The sequence below is a fragment of the Ambystoma mexicanum genome, chromosome 3q, assembly GCF_040938575.1.
Source record: "Ambystoma mexicanum isolate Mex_15411 chromosome 3q, UKY_AmexF1_1, whole genome shotgun sequence".
NCBI lineage: Eukaryota > Metazoa > Chordata > Amphibia > Caudata > Ambystomatidae > Ambystoma > Ambystoma mexicanum.
Window position 1 is genome coordinate 931,106,706 of NC_090926.1, and position 20,986 is coordinate 931,127,691.

General features: G+C 43.6%; 1 protein-coding gene across 1 annotated transcript in view; it reads left to right on the top strand.

Moving 5' to 3' along the window:
• Window positions 1–372: 372 nt before the first annotated feature.
• Window positions 373–20,986, top strand: part of MAP2K6 (mitogen-activated protein kinase kinase 6) — a 563,107-nt gene continuing 542,493 nt past the window's right edge. The window contains exon 1 of the mRNA XM_069655081.1: window positions 373–691. Within this exon, the coding sequence (XP_069511182.1) occupies window positions 661–691 (31 nt within the window). The 5' untranslated portion in view covers window positions 373–660. The remainder of the gene's footprint in view (window positions 692–20,986) is intronic.

Consider the following 20,986-nt stretch of genomic DNA (forward strand, 5'->3'; position numbering starts at 1 on the left):
TTTGGAAAAAAGTTTCTTTGATGATAATGAATGGAGTTTGATATTGTCAGTAATAGCTCATTTAATGTACCTCCTTTTTATAGGCCTTAAAATATAATGGCCATTGTTAATCTTGTTTTCTACAGCAATGTGCGAGGGCAACGTTTTGAAGGAAAGGTGTGGGGAATTTGAAAATGCTTTTAAATTAAATACTGGAAATGCAAGGTTCTTTCATGTGCTGAAAGGGTTGCTCAAATAGTTTCCTGTATTCAAGTTTACCATCGAAACGTAGCTCTTGTGAGAATGGTATAGAGTCTTAGGCCTACATTTCCCGGCAGAACGTGCGGCTAGAACGGGCGTTGCGCCTGCGCGCTGTGCTCACCCCGGCCACCCGCCTCTCCCCTGTTCCAAGTTTGGAACGTTGAGCTGCTAGCCCCGGCCCAACATGTAGGTGAAGCCGCCGCAGCTCTGCACCTCCCCAGCCTTCTTGGACACCGGGTTCCACGGGCTGCTCCTACAACGTGCATCCCCGAGCATCTCGCCCGCGCGCCCCACTCACGCCGCTGGCCGGAAAAAGTGCAGTTGCATGAAGCGGGGGTGGTGGCGGCTGCAGCTTGCACCCCCCAGCGGCTCCCGGGGCTTTGTGCGCCCCTCCCCCAGTGAGCGCGGCCCAGGGGGAAGATGTCTCAGCAGCAGAGAGGAGCAGGCGGAGGTAAGAGAACACTAAATATGCAACGACCACTGCACGACCTCTTTAGTGCATGGGTGCAAACCCGGGGCACGGCATGCACTCTGCACCGACAGACTCGCTCCAGCTCCCGGAGCTTCCCCTAGCTCGGGGTCCGCTCCCGCCGCAGGGCTCCTGCACTGACCTCAGTGCATTCCTCTCCAATAATCACCCAGCCCTGCCTGCGCAGCCCGGACGGATATAGAAAGCAGGGAACATGCATTTTTTTTTTTTTTTTTTTTTTAGGATTGCACTTCGTCGCATTGTTTCAGGAAATGCAAAATCAGAGCCAGGAAAAATAGTGCAATGTCAAAGCAGCTGGTAAAGTTTGCACACTTAATGTTTTGCATTTGACTAAGTAGTCGTGTTTTCAAATCAAGACCTGTTCTCCAGCTTGCAATACTTTGCAGGCGGTGCGCTTCGTATGTGGCCGAATGTGTACACTATTCGACCGTTCTGAAGTGCTTTGCAGAGGAGTTGCAGCATGCAAGAGTTCATGCGAGCAGCCATTTGCATGCAAACTCAAAAGGCAGTGCAAGCTTCGGATGTTTTGGAAAAATATTTTAGAAATTGACACCAAAGAAGCTGACTCTTGTAAACTGCAGCTCTTTCGCTGCTCAGTCTACTTGTGCATGCAGAGGGAACGCTTCTTTACAAAATAGCTTACACTTGCAAGAGTGTTAGAGTCAATATGTTTGGCTTGTAAACTGTGTTTTTTCCCCAGATGCTTCAAAAAAGAGTTGGAGGTTGCACGTATTTGCAGGAGCTGGGCCTTGAACCTGGGGTTGTTTACTTACCAGTGTTGTCTTTTTGCCAAGCTCTTAACGAAACCTTGCACGATGTGTGCATTGGGCCCCCTGGCAGCGTGTTTGCAATCCGTGCAAAATTTCACGGAAAATAAGTGTGCTGCTTAGATTTCAGCAAAGCAGCAGCCGTTCACAACACGGAGCAATTATATCAATGCTAGCTTTCATGCAAAGGGCAGTGAGCTTAATTTTTTTAATCACTTTACTGTGGTGCGTTACTTTGTAGGATCTTGCAACTCCATGTGTCTTTTTATTAAAAGCATGGACGCGTATGGTATTGTTATTCCAAGTCCTTTGAACAGAAATGCTGTATGCACGATTCTGTATGTTAGCCATGGCCTATGTGTCTATATTTCCATGCAAATACCACCTTACAAAGCACTTTTTCCGCCTTTGTATATTTGAGTTTGCTCAGTATTTGACGAGCGCTGAACGCGCAGCTTGCGTTTGAATCCATGTGTAAAATGGACATTTTCTATGCATGCAAAGGAGATCCCCACGTGTATCTTTTAAGGGTGGCAAAACATGCATGTGGGATGTTGTCCTCTGTTCTGCAGAATAGTCCCAGATCCGTAGCGTGCTGGCGGCATTTCCGGCATTGGGTTCTGGCTCTGTGCCTGCTTTAGCATGCAGCATGATTGTGCTGTTTTGGCACATCCTTTACATAGGCGTATGGAGGCTGCTGCTTGCTAGACTTGACGGTAGCTGGGACGCATGCATAGTAACCATTGTGTGGAACAAAACAACAACGCAGAGCTGCAACATTTGTAGAAGTGCAATTGTATAGTCCAGTTTGCTTGGGGTACGTCAAAGAGCAGCCTTTCGGACGCAGTGCAGGAATGCAGTTTGGAGATGACTTGAATACAATGACAGTGTTTGCAGTCGTCCCAACTGGCTTTTGATCCATTAACTGTGCACAATTGGAATTGTTTTTATTTTCACTAGATCGGCCCCTTCGTTTATTCTGAAGGACATTTCCATGCATTTGTTTGTGTGCAGTGTACACCGCCCTGGACAACCCCATCCCTCGCCGTGTTGGAAAATGTGTGTGCAATTATTTAATGATATTTTATTGATTTCTTTACGAAGGTGAGAGACTATTTCCAACAACAAATAAAAAGCCATTACTAGATTAATCATTGTGAGTGGATATCACATGGGTTATGGAGTCACCTGTGACATGATGCACGGCTGTACAAGCTCCCAGCCAGACGGGGTGACCCTGCTCCTCATCCTTTGGTGGTTGTTACATTTAGTACCGTTTAAATTGGTTACTAACAACGGAAGTAGTGAGGTTTTCATAACCAAATGAGTGGTATATTAATTAACACAATTCCGATAATAGGCTTCATTTCGAGGTCGGCGGTAACACGCCGGTGCTACTGGCGGGTTACTGCTGACCCGGAAACACTGAATCCGCCTTCTGACTTCCCGATGCCACCGTGACATTACAAGTTCCGGCGGTGCAGGAAGTCAGGCAGCAGTTTCGGTAACTACCCATTCCCGTGGAGTCACATATGACTCAGTGGGAGTGGAGAGATGGAAGCAACGTTAATGGTGGGGTTCTTCCGTGAAAAGTCTGCCTGCAGAGGCCATTGCGCCCGGCCGGTCTGACTCTGCCGGCTGCAAAGGCCCCTGCAGGCAGAGTCATAGTGTGGCGGTCCGGAAAGAAGGGTGCCGGTAAACATACCGCCCCCCTTCTTTCCGGACCACCACCCTTGGAATGAGGCCCAATATCTTTATTGCAGGTTGGCTTTAGCCCTGCTGGCAAACCTATCTATTAGTATTGTGGGGCTGAAGCATTCATATTGGATCACAGAGTTTGGTACCTCAGTCTAGTCACACTCCTCCATATAATGTGGACTACAACTTCTATGATCCTTCATCTAGGACTTTGCTGGCTAGGAATAATGGGACTTGAAGTCAAAACCGTCTGGAGGGGAACATCTCCACCTTCCTCCCCAAAGATGTCCGACAGGATGTCATTTTTGATCCTATTATTGATCCATGCTGTGATCTCATGTAGCTGGCCATATGCAGAGCAAAGGGTGAGGAGCAAGGTTCTGAAATAAGATTGTTGTTAGCACATCTGAATGTCATGGGTTTTGTTGCAATGAATTGGACCATCTAAACTCTCTCCTAACAAACAATCCTAACTGAATTTCAAGGGTCTTGTTTTGCTAGATCTTCCCAAGTGCGCTCACTGGCCAGTGTGCAGATGTGCCTTTAATAACCTTAACCCAAACAGACCCACTGCTTAAGAAGCGAGTGCACGTTTTGTACGTAAAGCAATTTTATTGTACTATCGTCTGGAGCAGCTAGATGACCCCGTTGAGCCAAACTAACCCAAATCTCAGTGAACCTATACAACGGAATCCCATCTTTCTCCAATCGGTGTCGTTATATTAACTACCCTCTTCAGCTCATGTTTAGAGCACACCTCGTCTTGGAATTTGTCCGTTGTAGGTCATGCCATCCTCAAACAGTTAAACCTTTGTGTGCAAACATAATTCATTACTAGTAACAACTGGCCTGAGTCCTTTAACCTTAATCGTAATTGCATATGGTTTGCATGGATACTCCAAAAACATGGGAAAAGCAGAACATTTTCTTTTTTTCCTTTTGAACTGGCAATAACCATCTCATACACCCTAACTTTTACAGGCATCCCAGAACATTCTAATCTAAATGACTACCATTTGCACACACAAGGTACATCTGAGAATACAACTAAAACTCTTCGGTATCGATCTCAATAGCCTTGGGCGTTACTTCACCTCATATATATTTCTGGTCAAAAGAAATGGCCGGGTCCCTCTGCGAAACCTCAATGCACTTAAAGAGATTACATATGCCTCCTGTGGAACTACCAAGTCATAAACATTGTGTCCTGTTCAACAGCTAACCATCTGGTTAGCTAATCATTGTTCCTCTTTAAACCTTAAATCCTGCAGAACTAGATTTTTCCAGCCACCTGCAATTCACAGCACGAACTGCTGGCTGCAGAGTCTAAATTAATTCATAAAGGCTCACTACATACAGATTTATAAATTCCCTTTATATGTTCTTCAGTGTGCATGCATGTTTCGTTTACAGTGGGTAATTCAGGACAGGCCCTCCTCCCCGCATGCACATTATGAAACTCTTTGTTGCGTCACATACACCATGTCTGAATCGTGTTTATATTTGATTTGGCATTTGTAGCATTATATCTTTAAATGCCCATGCAGGTCTAATCTGTATCAACTTGAACACAGAATAACACTTAAAGTAACACATCCCATTCACATTTAACTACACTGAATACACATGAAATTGCAACATCGCGCCAATTTCCTGGCACCCCCAGTCACAAATATGGTGCACGCATCATGAACCCTTCTTCATCATTGGGACCTTTCTTGACCAACCCAACACCAGTGCCATTGTCCGTGGCCCATATCGCCATCCCTAATAAATAACCAGATCCTACTGGCCATTGCCTTTCCCCATTTTTTTTCTTTCATCCAAAAACTTTGCACGGATACATTACCCCGATAACCATTGTGCTGCCTTGTATTTCCGCAGTAGTCATTCCTGCGGTAATGCAACGTTTACTGATTACTGCGGCAATGTGAAAACATTAGAAAATTACTGTCTCCCCCTACCCACCCCACTATGTATATCTGTCCAGATTCTCTCCTATTATGATTATTCAGTTTTCCCCATGATGCACATTTTTTCTCCAGCTGCTTATTTCCTTCCTGTGGGATTCTTGCGGTAAGACAAAAGCAACCCTTGAGTCCTACACAGTGACCACCTAACTGTTTGCTCGTCTTTCCCCTACCCACCCTCTTGTGTTTCTATGCCTTTCCCTCCTCTAAATATCATTTTGCGGCCTTTCTTTTTTATGCTTCTCGTGGGAGTCGCTCTCATTAAGCAAATGCACCAAACCAAAAAAGGAATATATGTACCTTTTTGTTCTTATTTGGCACAAATATGTCCTTCAGTTGTTGGGTTGCATGTGTTCAATTGAAGCACATTCTATGGGAAAATAATTAGAAAAATGCCAAAACTTGCATGTGGTTTCGTCAAGAGGGTGGGACAAAGTTTATGATATCCCGATTGCCTTAAATTGAAAAAAAATATTTTGCGCCTACACGCAGAACCACTGGACATATTTTTGTGAAATTTGCACGAGGAGCGGCAGCAGCCTGGTCCAAAAATTGAGTGCAAATCCGTTCTGAAGTTTGTTTAAAAATGGTCAAAAGTAGATACAAAAAATTGTAGTGCTTTCTCGGGTGAGTTCACTGACTTAGTTCCTCTGTTATGCTTTCACTGACTTTTTCATAGATCTGGATTGGAAACTGATTGGTTCGAGGCAGGTGTAATTTCCTCAAAAACGCCATTGTGATTCACATACCTTTTCCGACTCTGCAGATTTCACGGAAAATCGTTGGGGAAAAAGACAATACTCGGACACCGCCCCCTACTAAAACGGCAAAGCAGCAGATCAAACTGCCAGTGGTCCACTGACCCGTTAAGGGTATGTTAAGGTTAAGTTGCCCTGACCTGCAACACCCAGTGAAAAACGTTTGAGGGGCGTTCTGATTGTGGGGACAATTTAAAAAAAAAACATAGAAATTCACCAGTTATGGAAAGCTACACAGCCATCACTGACGCACATGGATGTCCATAGATTGGTAATGCCATTTGTGATGTCATCTGTGATGTAATATGCTCGGTATGAGCAGTGCATGATGTGGGCATGAGGTATGGTTGCACTGCTTTCCGTAACTGGCAATTTCCATAGGTTTTTTCGATAGTTTTTTTTTTTTCAGTACAACCATTGCTTCCCTTTTGACGTTTTTTCATTGAAAAATATATACATATTGTATAGATAGCTGTCGCCCAATAGCTCGGAAACATTTGGCTCTCCTGATGTTTTGGACTCCCACTTTTAGTCCTGACAGGTTTAGTCACTGATAAGGGATCATGGTAGTCGTAGTCCAAAACATCTGGAGAGCCGCAGGTTTCAGACCCCTTCCCTATAGTTAAGGTGAAGCATGTGATCTACTGACTGAGCTAAAATATAGTTGCTAACAAACTTCGACTTGTTGGACGTATCTCTGGCATGGGCCTACCAAAATCAAAACGTTTGGTACAAATTCCTCACAGCAGTTTAGAATTTCTAAGCATTGAAATAAGGAGTTGTTTTTTATAGATTTTGCATTGGTGTTCCGATTGGGAAAATGTGCATTCATTGAACAGGTGCACAGCGAAAACCACTTAACAGATTCGCTCCAAATTAAAAAAATAAATATGTATGAAGTAGTGCAGATGAGCCTTTTGGTGGTTTGGGGTAAATCTGTCCAGTAGATTTTCAAACAAAAAGATTGTTAGCAGACAAGGTGCCCCAGACAGCCAAATCTTTTATGTTTTTCACATGGTACATTGCAGCAAATTGAGGATTTTCAGAAATTAAAATGCGCCATTCTTTTTCACTGGTGCGACAATTCTTGTGAGACTAAGACATTACAATGTTCTGAAAATATTTGGTAGGGCAAAGGGGACTTTTGTCAGGCAGGTTTTAAGTAGCAAGTGGGACGTTTGGGAGTTTGTGGTGGGCTGGTTATAGTATAGTACTTTTTGTTTTTCTTCTATTTCTGAGAATGCTTTTTGATGCACGCCTCTGGAATAAGGTCTTCTTGCGTGCTGTTTTTGGGAGTCTAGTTAGATTTTGCTGAATATTTACACAGTAATTTCAGGTACATTTTTGCAGTAAAATATTCTGAGACCATAGGGGGTCACAGAAAACTCCTCTAAAACGTGTTAGTACACCAAATATGGCACACATTCGATAAGGTGATGCTTTTAACACGTCACAACCCTTTAAATACACCACCTTAACTCAAAGCTCCCATGTTTAATGACACATGAGCACAGTTCACATCACTTGTGACCTCTCTTATAAAAGGCCTCACTGGGAACTAGGGCACACCGATGACATCACAGATGAGAGCACTGTGCATATCACGGGAAACTACCCATTAGTGAAAAAAGCTTCATTGTTTTATTTTAAGACTTATGGCAAATGTTGTTTAGGTGTATAGTGCATGCTAAGAGGACTGTAATCTACCCGTGGCCAGGTCCAGTGGCTAAATTGGATGACCTGGTAGGGCCCAGCCATGCCCCTCAGTGTGGCCAATCGAAATGGCTACAGGCCCATATAATGCTATGGGGGGCATGTAGCCACTGTGCTTGGTCGCAGGACAGACCCAGTGACTACTTTGGTTGGCCTGGCTGGGACATGGCAGAAGCAGAGTTTGAAATAAGGATTTGATAAGCAAGAGTTAAAAGCAGCTCCTGGGTATATGGCATCGCAGTGAGCAGAAGCTACTTCTGGCAAACGAGGAGCTAGTAACTAGCATGCTGCTGATCTAACTTCCACATGAGATGCACACCATGCGTTTATGTTGATTATGTGTCACCTATTATGACATTAATGTCTTTTGAATGTATCCCAATACTCTCATAAACATTCACACAATAATATTTAATCTGCATGTGTGAATGACACCAGATGACCTACGAGTCAACGGGCGCACCGGGTAGCTGTTGATGGTAACCGAACTAGGCTCTCCTAGATTACCACCGTGAGCTAAATAGCTCTCAGCAATTCCGAACCATACAGAAGGGCATGACGTGGACATTGTAGCCAGTGGTTCTGGCCACATCCCGCCTCTTAGCCCACAGATCTTATACGATGATGATGAAGTGGCTACTGGTCCTGTCCTGAGGCCAAGCTCATTGGTTACTTTGTGTGACTTGACAGGTCCTGGGGCCAAGCTTTGTCCAAGCGCTTGCAAGTGTGGCAGCAGGTCATGGTTGTCATTAGTGTGCCTTAATTGAATTTGAAGGGTTTTGTATTTATTTATTTATTTATTTATTTATTTCCATTTCTTTGGCACCTAAGCCCAAAGGCATCAAGGCGCTGATTCAGATCCAGTTACACAAGTACGACATTATAGGACAATAGCACATTGCTAGCATATATGAGGAGATAACATTGCCCTGCTCAGGTCTAATGGCAGGTCTAATCATGTCCAAGCTTAGATAAACAAGAGAGTTTTGAGGGCTTTGTGGAAGGCCCAGAAAGATTTGTCAGCTTGTAAGTTTTGGGAGAGAGAGTTCCAGTGATTGGCGGCTAGTGCGGGAAAGCTATAGCCTCCTCCCTTAATCTGGTTGAATTTGGGTATCGCCAGGCGATTTGCGTGCATCAACCTTTCTGGTTTGAAGGTTTTGGCTCTCACAATTGCTTGTGGCAGGTAAGCAGGTGCAGTGTTAGACAGGCATTTGTGAGTGATGGAGGGCGTTTTGAAGATGACCTTCTCGCGTGTGGGGAGCCAGTGGACCTCCCTTCTGGTTGTGAAGATGTGTTCTCGTTTAGATATATTGAGTGCAGAGTGCAGAGCATTGTTTTGGATAATCTGCATTTTGTTAATGTTTTGTTTGGATGTACTTGCGAAGAGTACATTACAATAGTCCAGCCTTGCCCCATGACTGCTCGAGCAATAGTGGGGGAGCTGGAGGGTGGGAGCTGGAGGGTGTCAGGAATTGTCTGTTGGCATTTATCAATTTCATTGTATAGGCTGATGATGCAATAGCGTTCACTTGCCATGTGAGAAAGAGACTGGTGTCCAGATAGACCGTGAGTGTTTTTACAGATGTGAGACTGGGGTCAGATTCCCATCAGTGTTGAAGGATGTGTATTGAGAGTTGAGCTTCTAAGCGTGGCTGGGGTTCCTACCAGTAGTATCTCCGTCTTGTCATCGTTCGGGCATCAGGCTCTGCAGACCCATTTCCCTGTTCGATCCACGGACAAACGTCTCATTGGCGTGCAATACGATGTGATGTCAGCGAACATTGGACACGGCCGCTGGTTGGCTGGAGGGAAGCGTGCTGTGCATCAACATTTTTGGGAAACGCTGCCATGGTGTATCGGAGGACAGTGCAGCGTCAAAAGGGACTGACAAACATAATGTACAGCATGTGGTGGTGGGAAGAAGGGATGGAAAGGGTGGGGGAGAGAGAAGTGGTTCATCTGAGATGTGTGATGATTAGGTAGATGAAGACGGTGGTGTGCCTGCAGTATCCGTGCGTACTGTGCCAATTTGCCAGACCCTGCCCAGGCGACTACCATGTGTGGTGAATGCAGGCGGCCTTTGTTACAGCACAATAGCTTGTGCCGCAACCTCTTACTGTGGTGACTGGTGGGAGCTGATTTGCAGAAGCAGAGTGCATTGCAAAACATATATTACCCCATGTGGTGGTGGGATGAAGGGATAGAAAGGGTGGGGCAGCGAGAAGTGGGTCATCTGAGATATGTCAATAGGTGGACGAAGATGTTGATGTGCCTGCAGTATCTGTGAATGCAGGCAGCCTTTGTTACAGCACGATAGCTCGTGCCGCAACCTCTTACTGTGGTGACTGGTGGGAGCTCAATTGCAGAAAGGGAGTGCATTGCACATGACATGCACATTGTAAGATAGCAGGTACTCCGGTGTGTTGCATGTGGTAAGCCCATAGCCCATTCGATGCTTGGATGGAGGCCTTGCACCGCCAACTATGTGTTGTGGTAGCAATTAGGTTTGACATGGTTGCCTTCTGTGTGTGGTTCGTTAGCATTGCATACATTGTTCATTCCATGGGTGTGGTGTTTGGTAGCAAATCTTACAGTTTTTACTCCATGGCTGTAGCTAATGGAGTGAGCAGTTCTGCAGTGTGTGCACTGAGTGCAGTGTTGCAATACTATCAGTATAGAAGAGGGTAGGCTTGAAGTGCATTTTCTATGTGCTTGGATACTTCAGTGTGTGAAGTGGGTGCAATATTTAAATAGTGTGTGCATAGAATTGCATAGGGGTAAAACTGCATATTTCATAGGATTGCGTAGTGTCCATTGCATGGAGTGCTGACTACTGTACTGCACTATGCGGCATTGCTTTTGTGTACTGAATGGAGTGCTGGGATCAGGGCCGCTGTTGCAAAAATAAGTTCGGTTTGGTTGGCAGTAACACCATAATATGTGAATTAAAGTGGGTATGCGTGCCGGATACTGTGTTATGTTTGTAGATTCTAACTGTTGCATGTTGCCATGCATAGCTGTATTACGGTGCAGAGGTTGGGTAGCAGTGGCGGTGGCTGTGGTACGTGTGTGGAGTGTGGTACTTGGTCACATGTTTCCATGCATGGCTGCATTGCGTTGCGGTGGTTGTGGGCAAGGCCTAGACTATTGGGTGCATGGCCAATAGTCTAGGCCTTGCTCACACCCACCGCAGCAATGCGGGTTACACTGCATCAGTCAGAGGGTGCTCACCTTTACCGAATGGTTGTGGAGCACATTGTAGACTTCATAGAGCACCTGAAGTCAGCTGACATGCATATGTTGTTGGTTGATTCGGTTGGCAGGAACACCATCATATGTGAATGAAAGTGGGTATGCGCGCCAGAGGCTGTTATGTTTGTAGATTCTGCTAAAAAGTGCATGTTTCTATGCATCACTGTATAATGGAGCAGAGGTTGGGTAGGAGTGCCGGTGGCTGTGGTACGTGTGTGGATTGTGGTACTTGGTGACATGTTGCCATGAAGGGCTGGATTACGTTGCGGTGGGTGTGGCCAAGGCCTAGACTATTGTGTGCATGGCCAAAGGCCACCCAAAAAAACCTAAGTTTTGACTGCATCTCTCAGAGGGTGGTCACCTTTACAGAATGGTTGTGGAGCACATTTTACTCATCATAGTGCAACAGAAGTGCGCTGACATGCTTATATTGTTTTCCATGGGTGCGGTCATTGTTAGAACATCCTACGGTTTCTGGTGTATGGCTGGAGATTGTGCAGTGAAAAGTCCTGCAGTGTGCCCACTGGGTGCAGTGTTGGAACACTGTCATTATAGAAGAGGGGAGGGTTGAATTGAATCTTCTATGTGCTTGGCTATTCTGGTTTGTGTAGCTTCCTGGGAGTAGGCCCAATGTTGTGAAGATTGTGTGCTTTGGTTGGCAGTGACACAATACTTTGTGAATGGAAGTGGGTAGGGGTGGCGGAGGCAGTGGTATGTTTATGGAATATGCTACCTGTTACATGTTTCCATGCATCGCTGTGTTATCGTACTGGGATTGGGTAGAAATGCCGCTGGCTATGTTACATTTGTGGATTGTGGTTTCTGGCCACATGTTCGCATGCATGGCTCCATTATGTTGTGCTGGGTGTGGGCAAACAGTACACTCTTGTGTGCATGGATGCTGAAATCGTGAATTCTTTTCCAGAACTTTGTATTGAAGGTGCTTTAGAAGCACACATACGTGTACTCGGAGTGTTCAACTGTAAATATGGAGTGCTGTACAGAAATGATAGTGTTGGATGCAGAGTTCTTGGCTGTGATTGCTGCATGCATGTGTGAATATTTCACAGTACTCAATGAGGGAGTGCTGGAAGAAGAACAGTGGAGAGGGGAGAAGGACTGTCCCTGCTTTACTTTGGTGTAGCCCTCGCTGCAGCTGGGAAAGCACACATGCCATATCGTGCTATTCTGAGCATGGTGGGCATGCAAATGGAACTGTGGGGATTATGGAATCGGGTGTCAACGGTGTGGTTCATAGGAAGGGGCGGTACTACTTTTTCCCAATACTCTGTGTAATGAGGTTGGTCGAGATGGAGAGACGCACAGTGCTGATCGTGGGTGATACCTTTTGTACAAGATCTGCACAGGTGTCCCGTGCAAAGAGGCATTTGGAGGAAGTGCTTTTGTGAAGTGCTGTCGGCTGTGGAGGAGCTTGAATGCCCGTTTTCTGTGGATCCTGGAATATTACTCAAAAACTTGGTAAAGACGCAGAGGAAGGAAAGACTTTCATATAAACTGTTAACCACACTATAAATGGTGTTATTTATTTAATATACCTTCTTATTTTACTTATTTACAGAGCTACGAATGTAAGCTCCGCCCCTTTCCCCCCAGAATCCTCATAAACAACGAGCCGCACGCATTTGGAGGAAGTACTTTTGTGAAGTGCTGTCGGCTGGCTGAGGGTCTGAGGGCTGTGGGTAAACATAACGTTCCTTTTTTACTTTTGAAGCTCTGAGTCTGGCTGTTTACCTCTTGAGCATTTTTGGTTTAATAGTGGGTGTCATGATCTCTGCTTCCAAAAGGTCAGGGTTTTCCCAACTCCCTTGGAAGCAGATCCATAACCCAGGTTCCGAGTGCCAACCAGTCCCAATTGGGACCTTTTGGACCCAGTCCTGGCGCCAGTGGCACCAGGCTCATAAATATGCCCAGTCCCAGCGCTGGAAGCGCCGGGCTCATAATGCTTGGGTGGACTTACCCGCAGCAGACCATGCTGCTTACTTGCCTGCCAGTTGAGCCTCTGATCCTCTTCTGTTTGGAACTACTTTTCCTGTTGGATGGGGCAGGAGCCACTCCCTAGATTCAGAACACTGGAACTCTTCTGGAAAGCAGGAACTCTTTTCTTACCTAGGCGTGGCTGTGGAAGGAGACATCTAAGCACTACAGGAGGCTATTTAAACCACACCCGATGGATGAATCTTGCTTTGCGTTATTCTGCATCCTCTGCAGCAGAACGCTCATCGTGTCTTCTGCATCTGATCCTGGGCCTAAGGAAAAAGGCTTACCATCCTGAATCCAGTCTTCAGCAACACCTATAAAGACAAGAAAGAACAGGTTAGCATTACGGTCTTCAGTGACAGCTCTTCACTTACCTGGTCCATCGGCTGTCACCAACGCCTCGCGCTGCATTCCGGCATCTGAAAGACAAAGGCTTACCTACTCTTCGTGCGCTCCGGAGGTCTTCACACTGCATTCCGGCATCTGAAAGACAAAAGCTTACCAACTCTTCGCACGCTCCGGAGGCCTTCGGCGCTGCATCCCGCATCTGAAAGACAAAACAAGGTGCGTTTAAAGACATTGGGGAACTTTAATACTCACGTGCCATTACTCCTTTCCACATCTAACCCAGTGGGTATTCCGGCACCCTGCAGCCGCTCCGAACTTGTACCTGCAAAATAAAAAGACAGTTAGAGCGCATCGTGAAGCAGGCAACAAGCGCTTACTTACGTGCTTCCAGGCGCTTCTATTCATCACACGGGCTCCATCTTCAACTCACTTCAGCCCGTCATCCGCCATCGCCGGAACCCTGCAAAACAAGAAACATCATTACTAAAGACTTTAAAGACATTAGAATTACTCGAAACTTACCGTTCGTGCAGTAAACGACGGACAGCAGTCCTCTGAAGTCAAGAGGCCTGCTCCCCTTATCCAGTGAAGAAACTGGTTACAGCACCCTGCCCCGAGGCAGATGGAGAGCACGGCGTTCCCTTACCTAAGGTGAGAGCGTTAACCTTTGGGGTTCTACAGGAGAAGAGAAAGGGAAGAAGAGAGAGACATTCAATAACCCAGTTCCTTAATCCCTTATTTTCTATCTGCAGACATCTTACCCTTCAAGTCAGACATACAGTGCACAGAGGTCCAGCCCAAAGAGCCAGCCGTGTGTTACACTACGCCCAGTCAAGACCGGCGCCTCTACGGGAATCAGGTGAGCGTTACAGTGGGTGCTTCATCCTTGCACAACAATCATTAGAGTAATAGTTTTTGCACGAACATTTGAATATTATTTATTTCATGCCGTTTCTTTTGCCTGATACCGTAACTAAATGAACAGTGAATAAGATAGTATTTTCGGTGCCTAAAAGGGAGGCGACTACGGAGTGAACTTACTTTTCCCTTTTGCAATTGTTAGAAGTGTAGTTTATTTTCTTGTACAGAGAAACCCTCTGCTTGTAGCATCTTGTAGCATCCTATTTTACTGCAAGCAAAATGGTAAGGACTCTGTGCACCGGGATGCCGTCAAAAGAAGTCATCACCGTGTGTGCGTGGGAAGCCATTTCCACGCCTAAAACGTCTTCAAGAACAATCAATCTAATGCGAGTTAGTAAATCAGCCTCTAGCATAAGAGCTTGTTCAGCAATGGCCGACATCAGAAAATTCTGTGCCCTAGGGGGTAAAGGCGGAAAGGGTCACGAAAGTGTTCAAAACCCAAGTCTTAATGGTGCTTTAAATAATCAGGGTCTTAGTATGTAGAGATACGGAACAACGTGAGCACACAATCCTCCATTCCTGATTCGTTAATTGCTGCAGGAGTCCTTAATATAATTGACCAACAAGGACTTGGGGTGGGTGGAACTAATAAATGAAGTGATAGAAATCTTCCCTAGCATACAAACTACCCTCGAACATAATAACGAGGAAGTTGGGCCGAATGCCCCTGCCAGTACTAGTGAAAGGGAGACTGCTGATGAGGTGAGAATGGTAAATGCTCACAATAGAACCATGGCTAGTTCACCAAAGGCAAAAAAAACAGAAGTTCAAAGCAGGTCCTAGATGACAGCGAAGAAAGACAAGATTTATATCAATCACCTATGATGTTTTCCCCTATGGCAAATGCATCTTCTGTAATGTCCTGCTCTTTTGCTCAACCGACCTCGGCGGAATGCTACTTACGAAAAAACACAAGCCATACCGGGAAATTTAGTAATAGGTCTAGAAACATCATTACAAACCATGAATGCAGCCTTGTTTTCACACGTCTATATGACACCTTAGACACCAAAATAAATGACCAACATTCCCTATTAATTAAATTTCTACAAAGAAATAAAGTTAACAAATCACACTGTGTATGCTGTGAGAAACAAATCAGCAGAGACAATAGTTCAGTTGTAGATTCAGAACAGAGAATTGAAGAAATAAAATCGCATGATGATGAGATACTGCTAATCGATTGTACACAAAACCAACAGGCTGCATTACAACTGGGGGCCAAAAAAAAGGAGGAAGTTTTGTAGAGCTTGTTAAGGAACTGATTACTACTGATCTCCATAATAATAAGTGTGTGGAAAGCACTCCTATAAGTACCACCCAAGATAAAAATGAGGAGGGCAAATCAGGGCAATCATGCACTAAAAGAAAGCCAAGTCTAAGAACTGGAAATGTCCAGTAAGCAACCCCTGAAACAGATGAAAAACAGTGTGGCTCAAACTGCTCCCGGGGTATCAGAGAATAGTAATGCCCTAACGTATAACATTTTTGATACGAAAAAGAAAGAAACTAATACTATTACAAAAACAGCAACAAAAAAATCAAAAAATGTTCCAACTGTCGCAAACTCTAAAATTACAGGCACGAGGCAGTTTATCCGTACATTAACGCTACCCAAAACAGCTACTGCTATAGCTCGCACGGCCATCGCTAATAAATATCGAAATGTGATATTAAAAGCGAGTCAAGGTCGGCAGATACAAAATAGGCCTGCAGCATATGAGCCTTTAGACAATTTAATCCTTTTGGCAAAACAGCAAAAGGAAGTTGTAAATGGTAATATCGAAAGGGAGCAAGATAGAATGGATGTTAACAGTGAATCAAATGTCACAGTAAGCACATTGTCGCGTCAGCTAAATGGTGACTTAAATCATACTGAGGGAATGCCAATGGGAAAGACATCAGAACAAACTGGTGAGGGGGGTGAATGTTACGACACAGCAAAACTGAGCCAGGAAAAATTAATCTCAATGAGCGAATGGAAAACTGAATTAGAGCAATCTTTAAAAAGAATTATAGCCCAGGCGAACACACAAGAGAATCCTACAGTAAATGCTATGAGTGGTGGAGTACAGACACCATTGATTAACACCACAAGGCAATCTAATTTTCTGTCACATTCCAAAGCAAGCTATGTAACCAAAGCGTGGTCTCGTACTCCATTGAGAGATTCGAACACAAACTGTTTGATGATGCAGTGTCGCCCTCATCCCTTTCGCAGTTTTGATCTGAATAGACAATCCGTGATGAATATATTTGCAGAGGTTCTAGCTCTTGAAGGGATATGCTCTAGTGACATAGATCAGATAGAATTTCCTCATAGAAATGATCTGTCTATGATAAAATTATGGATGAAATCAAGCTTTGTCAAAAATGCTGTGTGGGAAGCGAGAGATGACCTGTATGAGCTGGTTTTTCTTTTACTAAATCCAGCTCTTTTTGATCAACAACAGCTTCCTAACCTGAGAAACTAGTATGCTTCTAGACCAAATGTGTATCCAAAGGGTCAAAATCGTAACTCACAGACAGATTTGGCAAGAATGCACGGACAAATGTTGGATACTAGAGAAATGAGAGTGAATAAAAACTAACTAGTACAAAATCAGAAAACTCTCTCTAGCCTCCTGGAACACAAGAAGCTTTAAGCATCTTACTAAATCTAAAGATAGCTTACTGATGAGTTATGATATTTTGGCTTTTCGGGAAATATGGCTTTCCATCGCCCCTGTTTGGGATAAACATGTTGTACTGTTGATTCCAGCTATTATGCCAGTCAGAGGTAGACCGATGGCAGGTTTAATGGTAGCTATAAAATCATCTCCCAATATGCAAATTGAGTCATGGTTTTCCCCCAATAGTTTCCTGCAATTGGTAAAGATAAAATTAAAGACAACAAATGTTGGTTTGATAAACATTTACTGGAACCATGCTGCAATAAATGATTCAGACTTTTTTGATGCCATGGATGAAGTACTAAAACTAACAATACTGGACCCAATCTGTGGTCATGTAATAATTAGTGGAGACTTAAATTTAACATGTATACCCCAAGTGGGGAAACCTCTGACTCCGATAGCGAAAAGATGGAATGCCTTTATGGCCGAACGACAGTTCCTAAAGTTAAAGTTTAAAAGGCGATATGCCACCTCAGAGTACATGGCATAGAGGCATCCAAACAGCAACAATTGACTATACTTTTGTTGACAGAGACCTGTTCAATCACATAACTGAATTTCAAATTATATCTCAGGAAGTAAGCGACCATGACATTCAATCTACAAAATGGTCGTGGTTTACAGAAACTAAAATATATGATTCATCCCTAGCTCGTAATTTAACGACGAACTCTGCGCAAAATAGGTTCTATTGGACTCCTTTATCTCTACAAACCTTAAGTGAAAATTTGAATCGATCACTGAATGGAGATGTACACTATGGCTCCAATATCTTCCCTTCTTATGTCGAAGAAATGCAAATCTTTATGACGAAGAAAAACAACTATAATAAAACAGATCATAGAACTTTGCATACATTTGATCATGAGGTGGCCCTCTATAAAACTCAATATAGAGCTGATAGAAGAAAAATCATAAAGCGAAATTCTCCCGATTGCCTGCGCCAATTGAATGCTCTAAAATGTAAACATAAGAATTGGATAAAAGCAAGAAAGGCCCTAATGTATCAACGTGATGCAGAGGCCATGAAGAGGAGTTTACAAGAGAAGAATTGGGTAAAAATATGGTCACACTTAAAATATACTCAAAGTAAAATTCAAATGGTGAATCAAATGAATCCGATTCCTCAAGAAGTGTGGGCTGCTTTTTATAAATCCTTGTATGCTGATACAATAACTAGTAGGCGACAGGACACTGTGGAGTGGAGTAAAATAGGAAATCTTGTTTTTGACATTGATGACATTCTACTATTTATCTCAAAGCTGTGTACATCTCACGGTCCGGGTCGCGATGGGCTTTCCAATTTTATGATTTAAAAAAAAATCCCACTGCATGGGCACAAATTCTAGTCACCATTTTCAATCAAATTGTATTAACTCGGTGTATCCCCGGATCCTGGAGGAAATCCATCACCATACCCATTCACAAAAAGGGGGGTAATCAAAACCCTAGGAATTATAGAGCTATATCTTTGTTGGATATACCGAGTAAAATTTTTGCACGACTTTTATTAAGAGATATCAACAAATGGTTGGATGGAGCAGGAATCAGAGACCCAAATCAAACTGGCTTCATGCCAGGGATGGGGACAGCAGTTAATCATCACATATTGGAAATCATAAAGAACCACGAACAGAAAGGCCAGGTAGTTTATATGGCCTTTATTGACTTCCAGGCCGCTTTTGATTCGATGTGCAGGAAACATTTAATTAACAAGCTAAAGGATGCGAAGTGTCCTGATTATCTAATATTTTGGGTGAAAGAATTACACTCTCAAACCACGGTTCAAATCAGATTGGCCCTAGACGGTACTCTCTCAGACCCAATCGAAACTTTCTGTGGGTTAAAACAAAGGTGCATACTTGCGAGTACCTTGTTCAATTTTTTCATGTCGGCAGTGCAGCAAGAGTTTATGAACATCAGATCTGATGCTCCCCGCCTAGGAGGTCATGCAGTCCCCTGGTTGTTCTATGCCGACGACCTAGTGTTGCTAGCCAACACACCAGGGGGCTTGCAAGCTCTATTATTTTGCTTGAGTAACTATGCCGATACAAATCTGTTGAAAATTAACCAAGATAAATGTAAAATCATGATACTTGATCCTAAGAAGAAGAAACACCCTAAATTTAAAGAGTGGCAAATACAAAGCGTAAACATAGGAATAGTTACTGAATGCAAGCATCTGGGAATAACAATTAGTAATGACCAGCAGGATAAACCATACTACAGAGAAATTGAAAATAAAGTGAACACAGGTATAGCCCAGTCAAAGATAATACAGGCTAAATTTGGAAAATTTTCCTTATTACCGGCCAATACATTTTACAAGCAAAAAGTAACACCCAATATAACTTATGGGGCGGAAACCAGAGAGATCATCCCAGAGAGTGCTTGGATAAGATTGGAGGGTCGTTTCTGGAAGGTTTGTGGCCTTCCAATGTCTATATCAATGTGTCTATTAAGGCACGAAATGGGGCTAGTAGTATCCTTGTATGCAATATATTCATGGAAGGGGTTTTGACATTGTATCGGAAATATTTGATAGCTGTGAGAGAAAATGGAATAATGTACACAATGGGAAGATACATGTTGGAATCAATGAATCCTAATATCCTGAAATGGAGAAAATGGATAAAAGTATTGATGGAGATGGCCGGCATTCATGATGATCTGCTTATTAATAATCCAGAGAGGGCGAAAAAGAAACAGTGGTTGTATGACTGGATCAAAACTAGAGATGCAGGCATGAAATTGAAAGTGTTTAAACAACAAGCTTTTGCAACCAAAAAACTTCATGTAGTTGAAAACTATCTAACCAAGTTTCCTGATCCCAAATCCAGATATTCAAATATGAGAATCAGGCTGAACATTTGCCTAACGAAGGAAGTGCGCTTTATGAGAAATAATACATCAAACGCCAGCTGTAGATTTTGTCTAGTCCATCAGCTGTAGAGACACTGAAACATCTAATCTCTGAATGTCCTGAGTTATTGCGGCAAAGATGTCAAATCTTTAAACATTTATTTGAGAGCTATTCTATTTTGACTGAGGAAAGCTTTTGGAACATTTTGTATAACAGTCAGTCACCAAAAATGAACATTGCGATTGTTTTGTTTGTTGGATCGTTAAGTTTACAGAATCAAACTGATATGATTGACCTCAAAGTGATACAATCTATCAAATAAATGTTCTTAAAACATTGTTGAAGAAAAAATGCTCCACACTCGAAGAACTGCGCCACAGCGTATATTTGTGGAAACTGAAATTTATTAATTATAATGCCCTTTTGGATAACGCGTGTTTCGACACACCAGTGTCATTTTGAAATCGGGGCTGGTGATAACAACTATATTCCAAATCAAAAGTCTTCAATTTAGTAGAACAGAAAGTCATGGGTTAAACCCCCCTCCGGCGTGTACTCGATCTCCTTTCGTCTGGGTCGACGCTTGCCTACAAGGGGTAGGGGTCAAATGCCCCCTTTTTGCCCCACATCAACTGCAACATCTTTTTGAATTGTTATATTTAACCAGGGGCATGGAAACGTTTTCGTAGTTGGTACAAAGTAAAACCCCACCAGTGTGGCATAATTAGTTTCTTAAAACATTGAGTGTCTTTATGTAATCAAATGTATTTATTAGAGATTGTATTGTGAAAAATGTTACTGTAACTTTTATACTGTGTGATGTCTGTTTTTGAAAGGCTGTATTTTACAGCTATATCAAAATAAAAAAAAAGAAAAGAAAAGAGACATAGCTGCTTAATTTCGGGTCAGAAGGAGTGGACGCTTTGTGGGCCAGTCTCTGCATGCAGGTTCGGCGGGATGGTTCACCTTTGCAGATATGTGGCCTCTACCGTTACTGTTCAAGTTGTCGTCGTGCACTATGAACATCTACATTTGGGTTACATGTCGTGTGGACGTTTGCTCCGTCACCTGAAGAAGTTGATGAAAGCAGTGATGCAGATTTTTGCCACTGCGAAGGTCATTTTCTCAACCATTCCACCAAGAGGAGTATGGGGCCATGCCGGGGTAATTTGTCCCCAGCCGGAGCTCGGAAGGTATCTTATAAACAGAAGCATGTCTATTTATGTGCATAATGGGATGTTCTCCACTCACTATGAGAGCATGAAGTTGCAAAATATACACTGCTTCCATGCA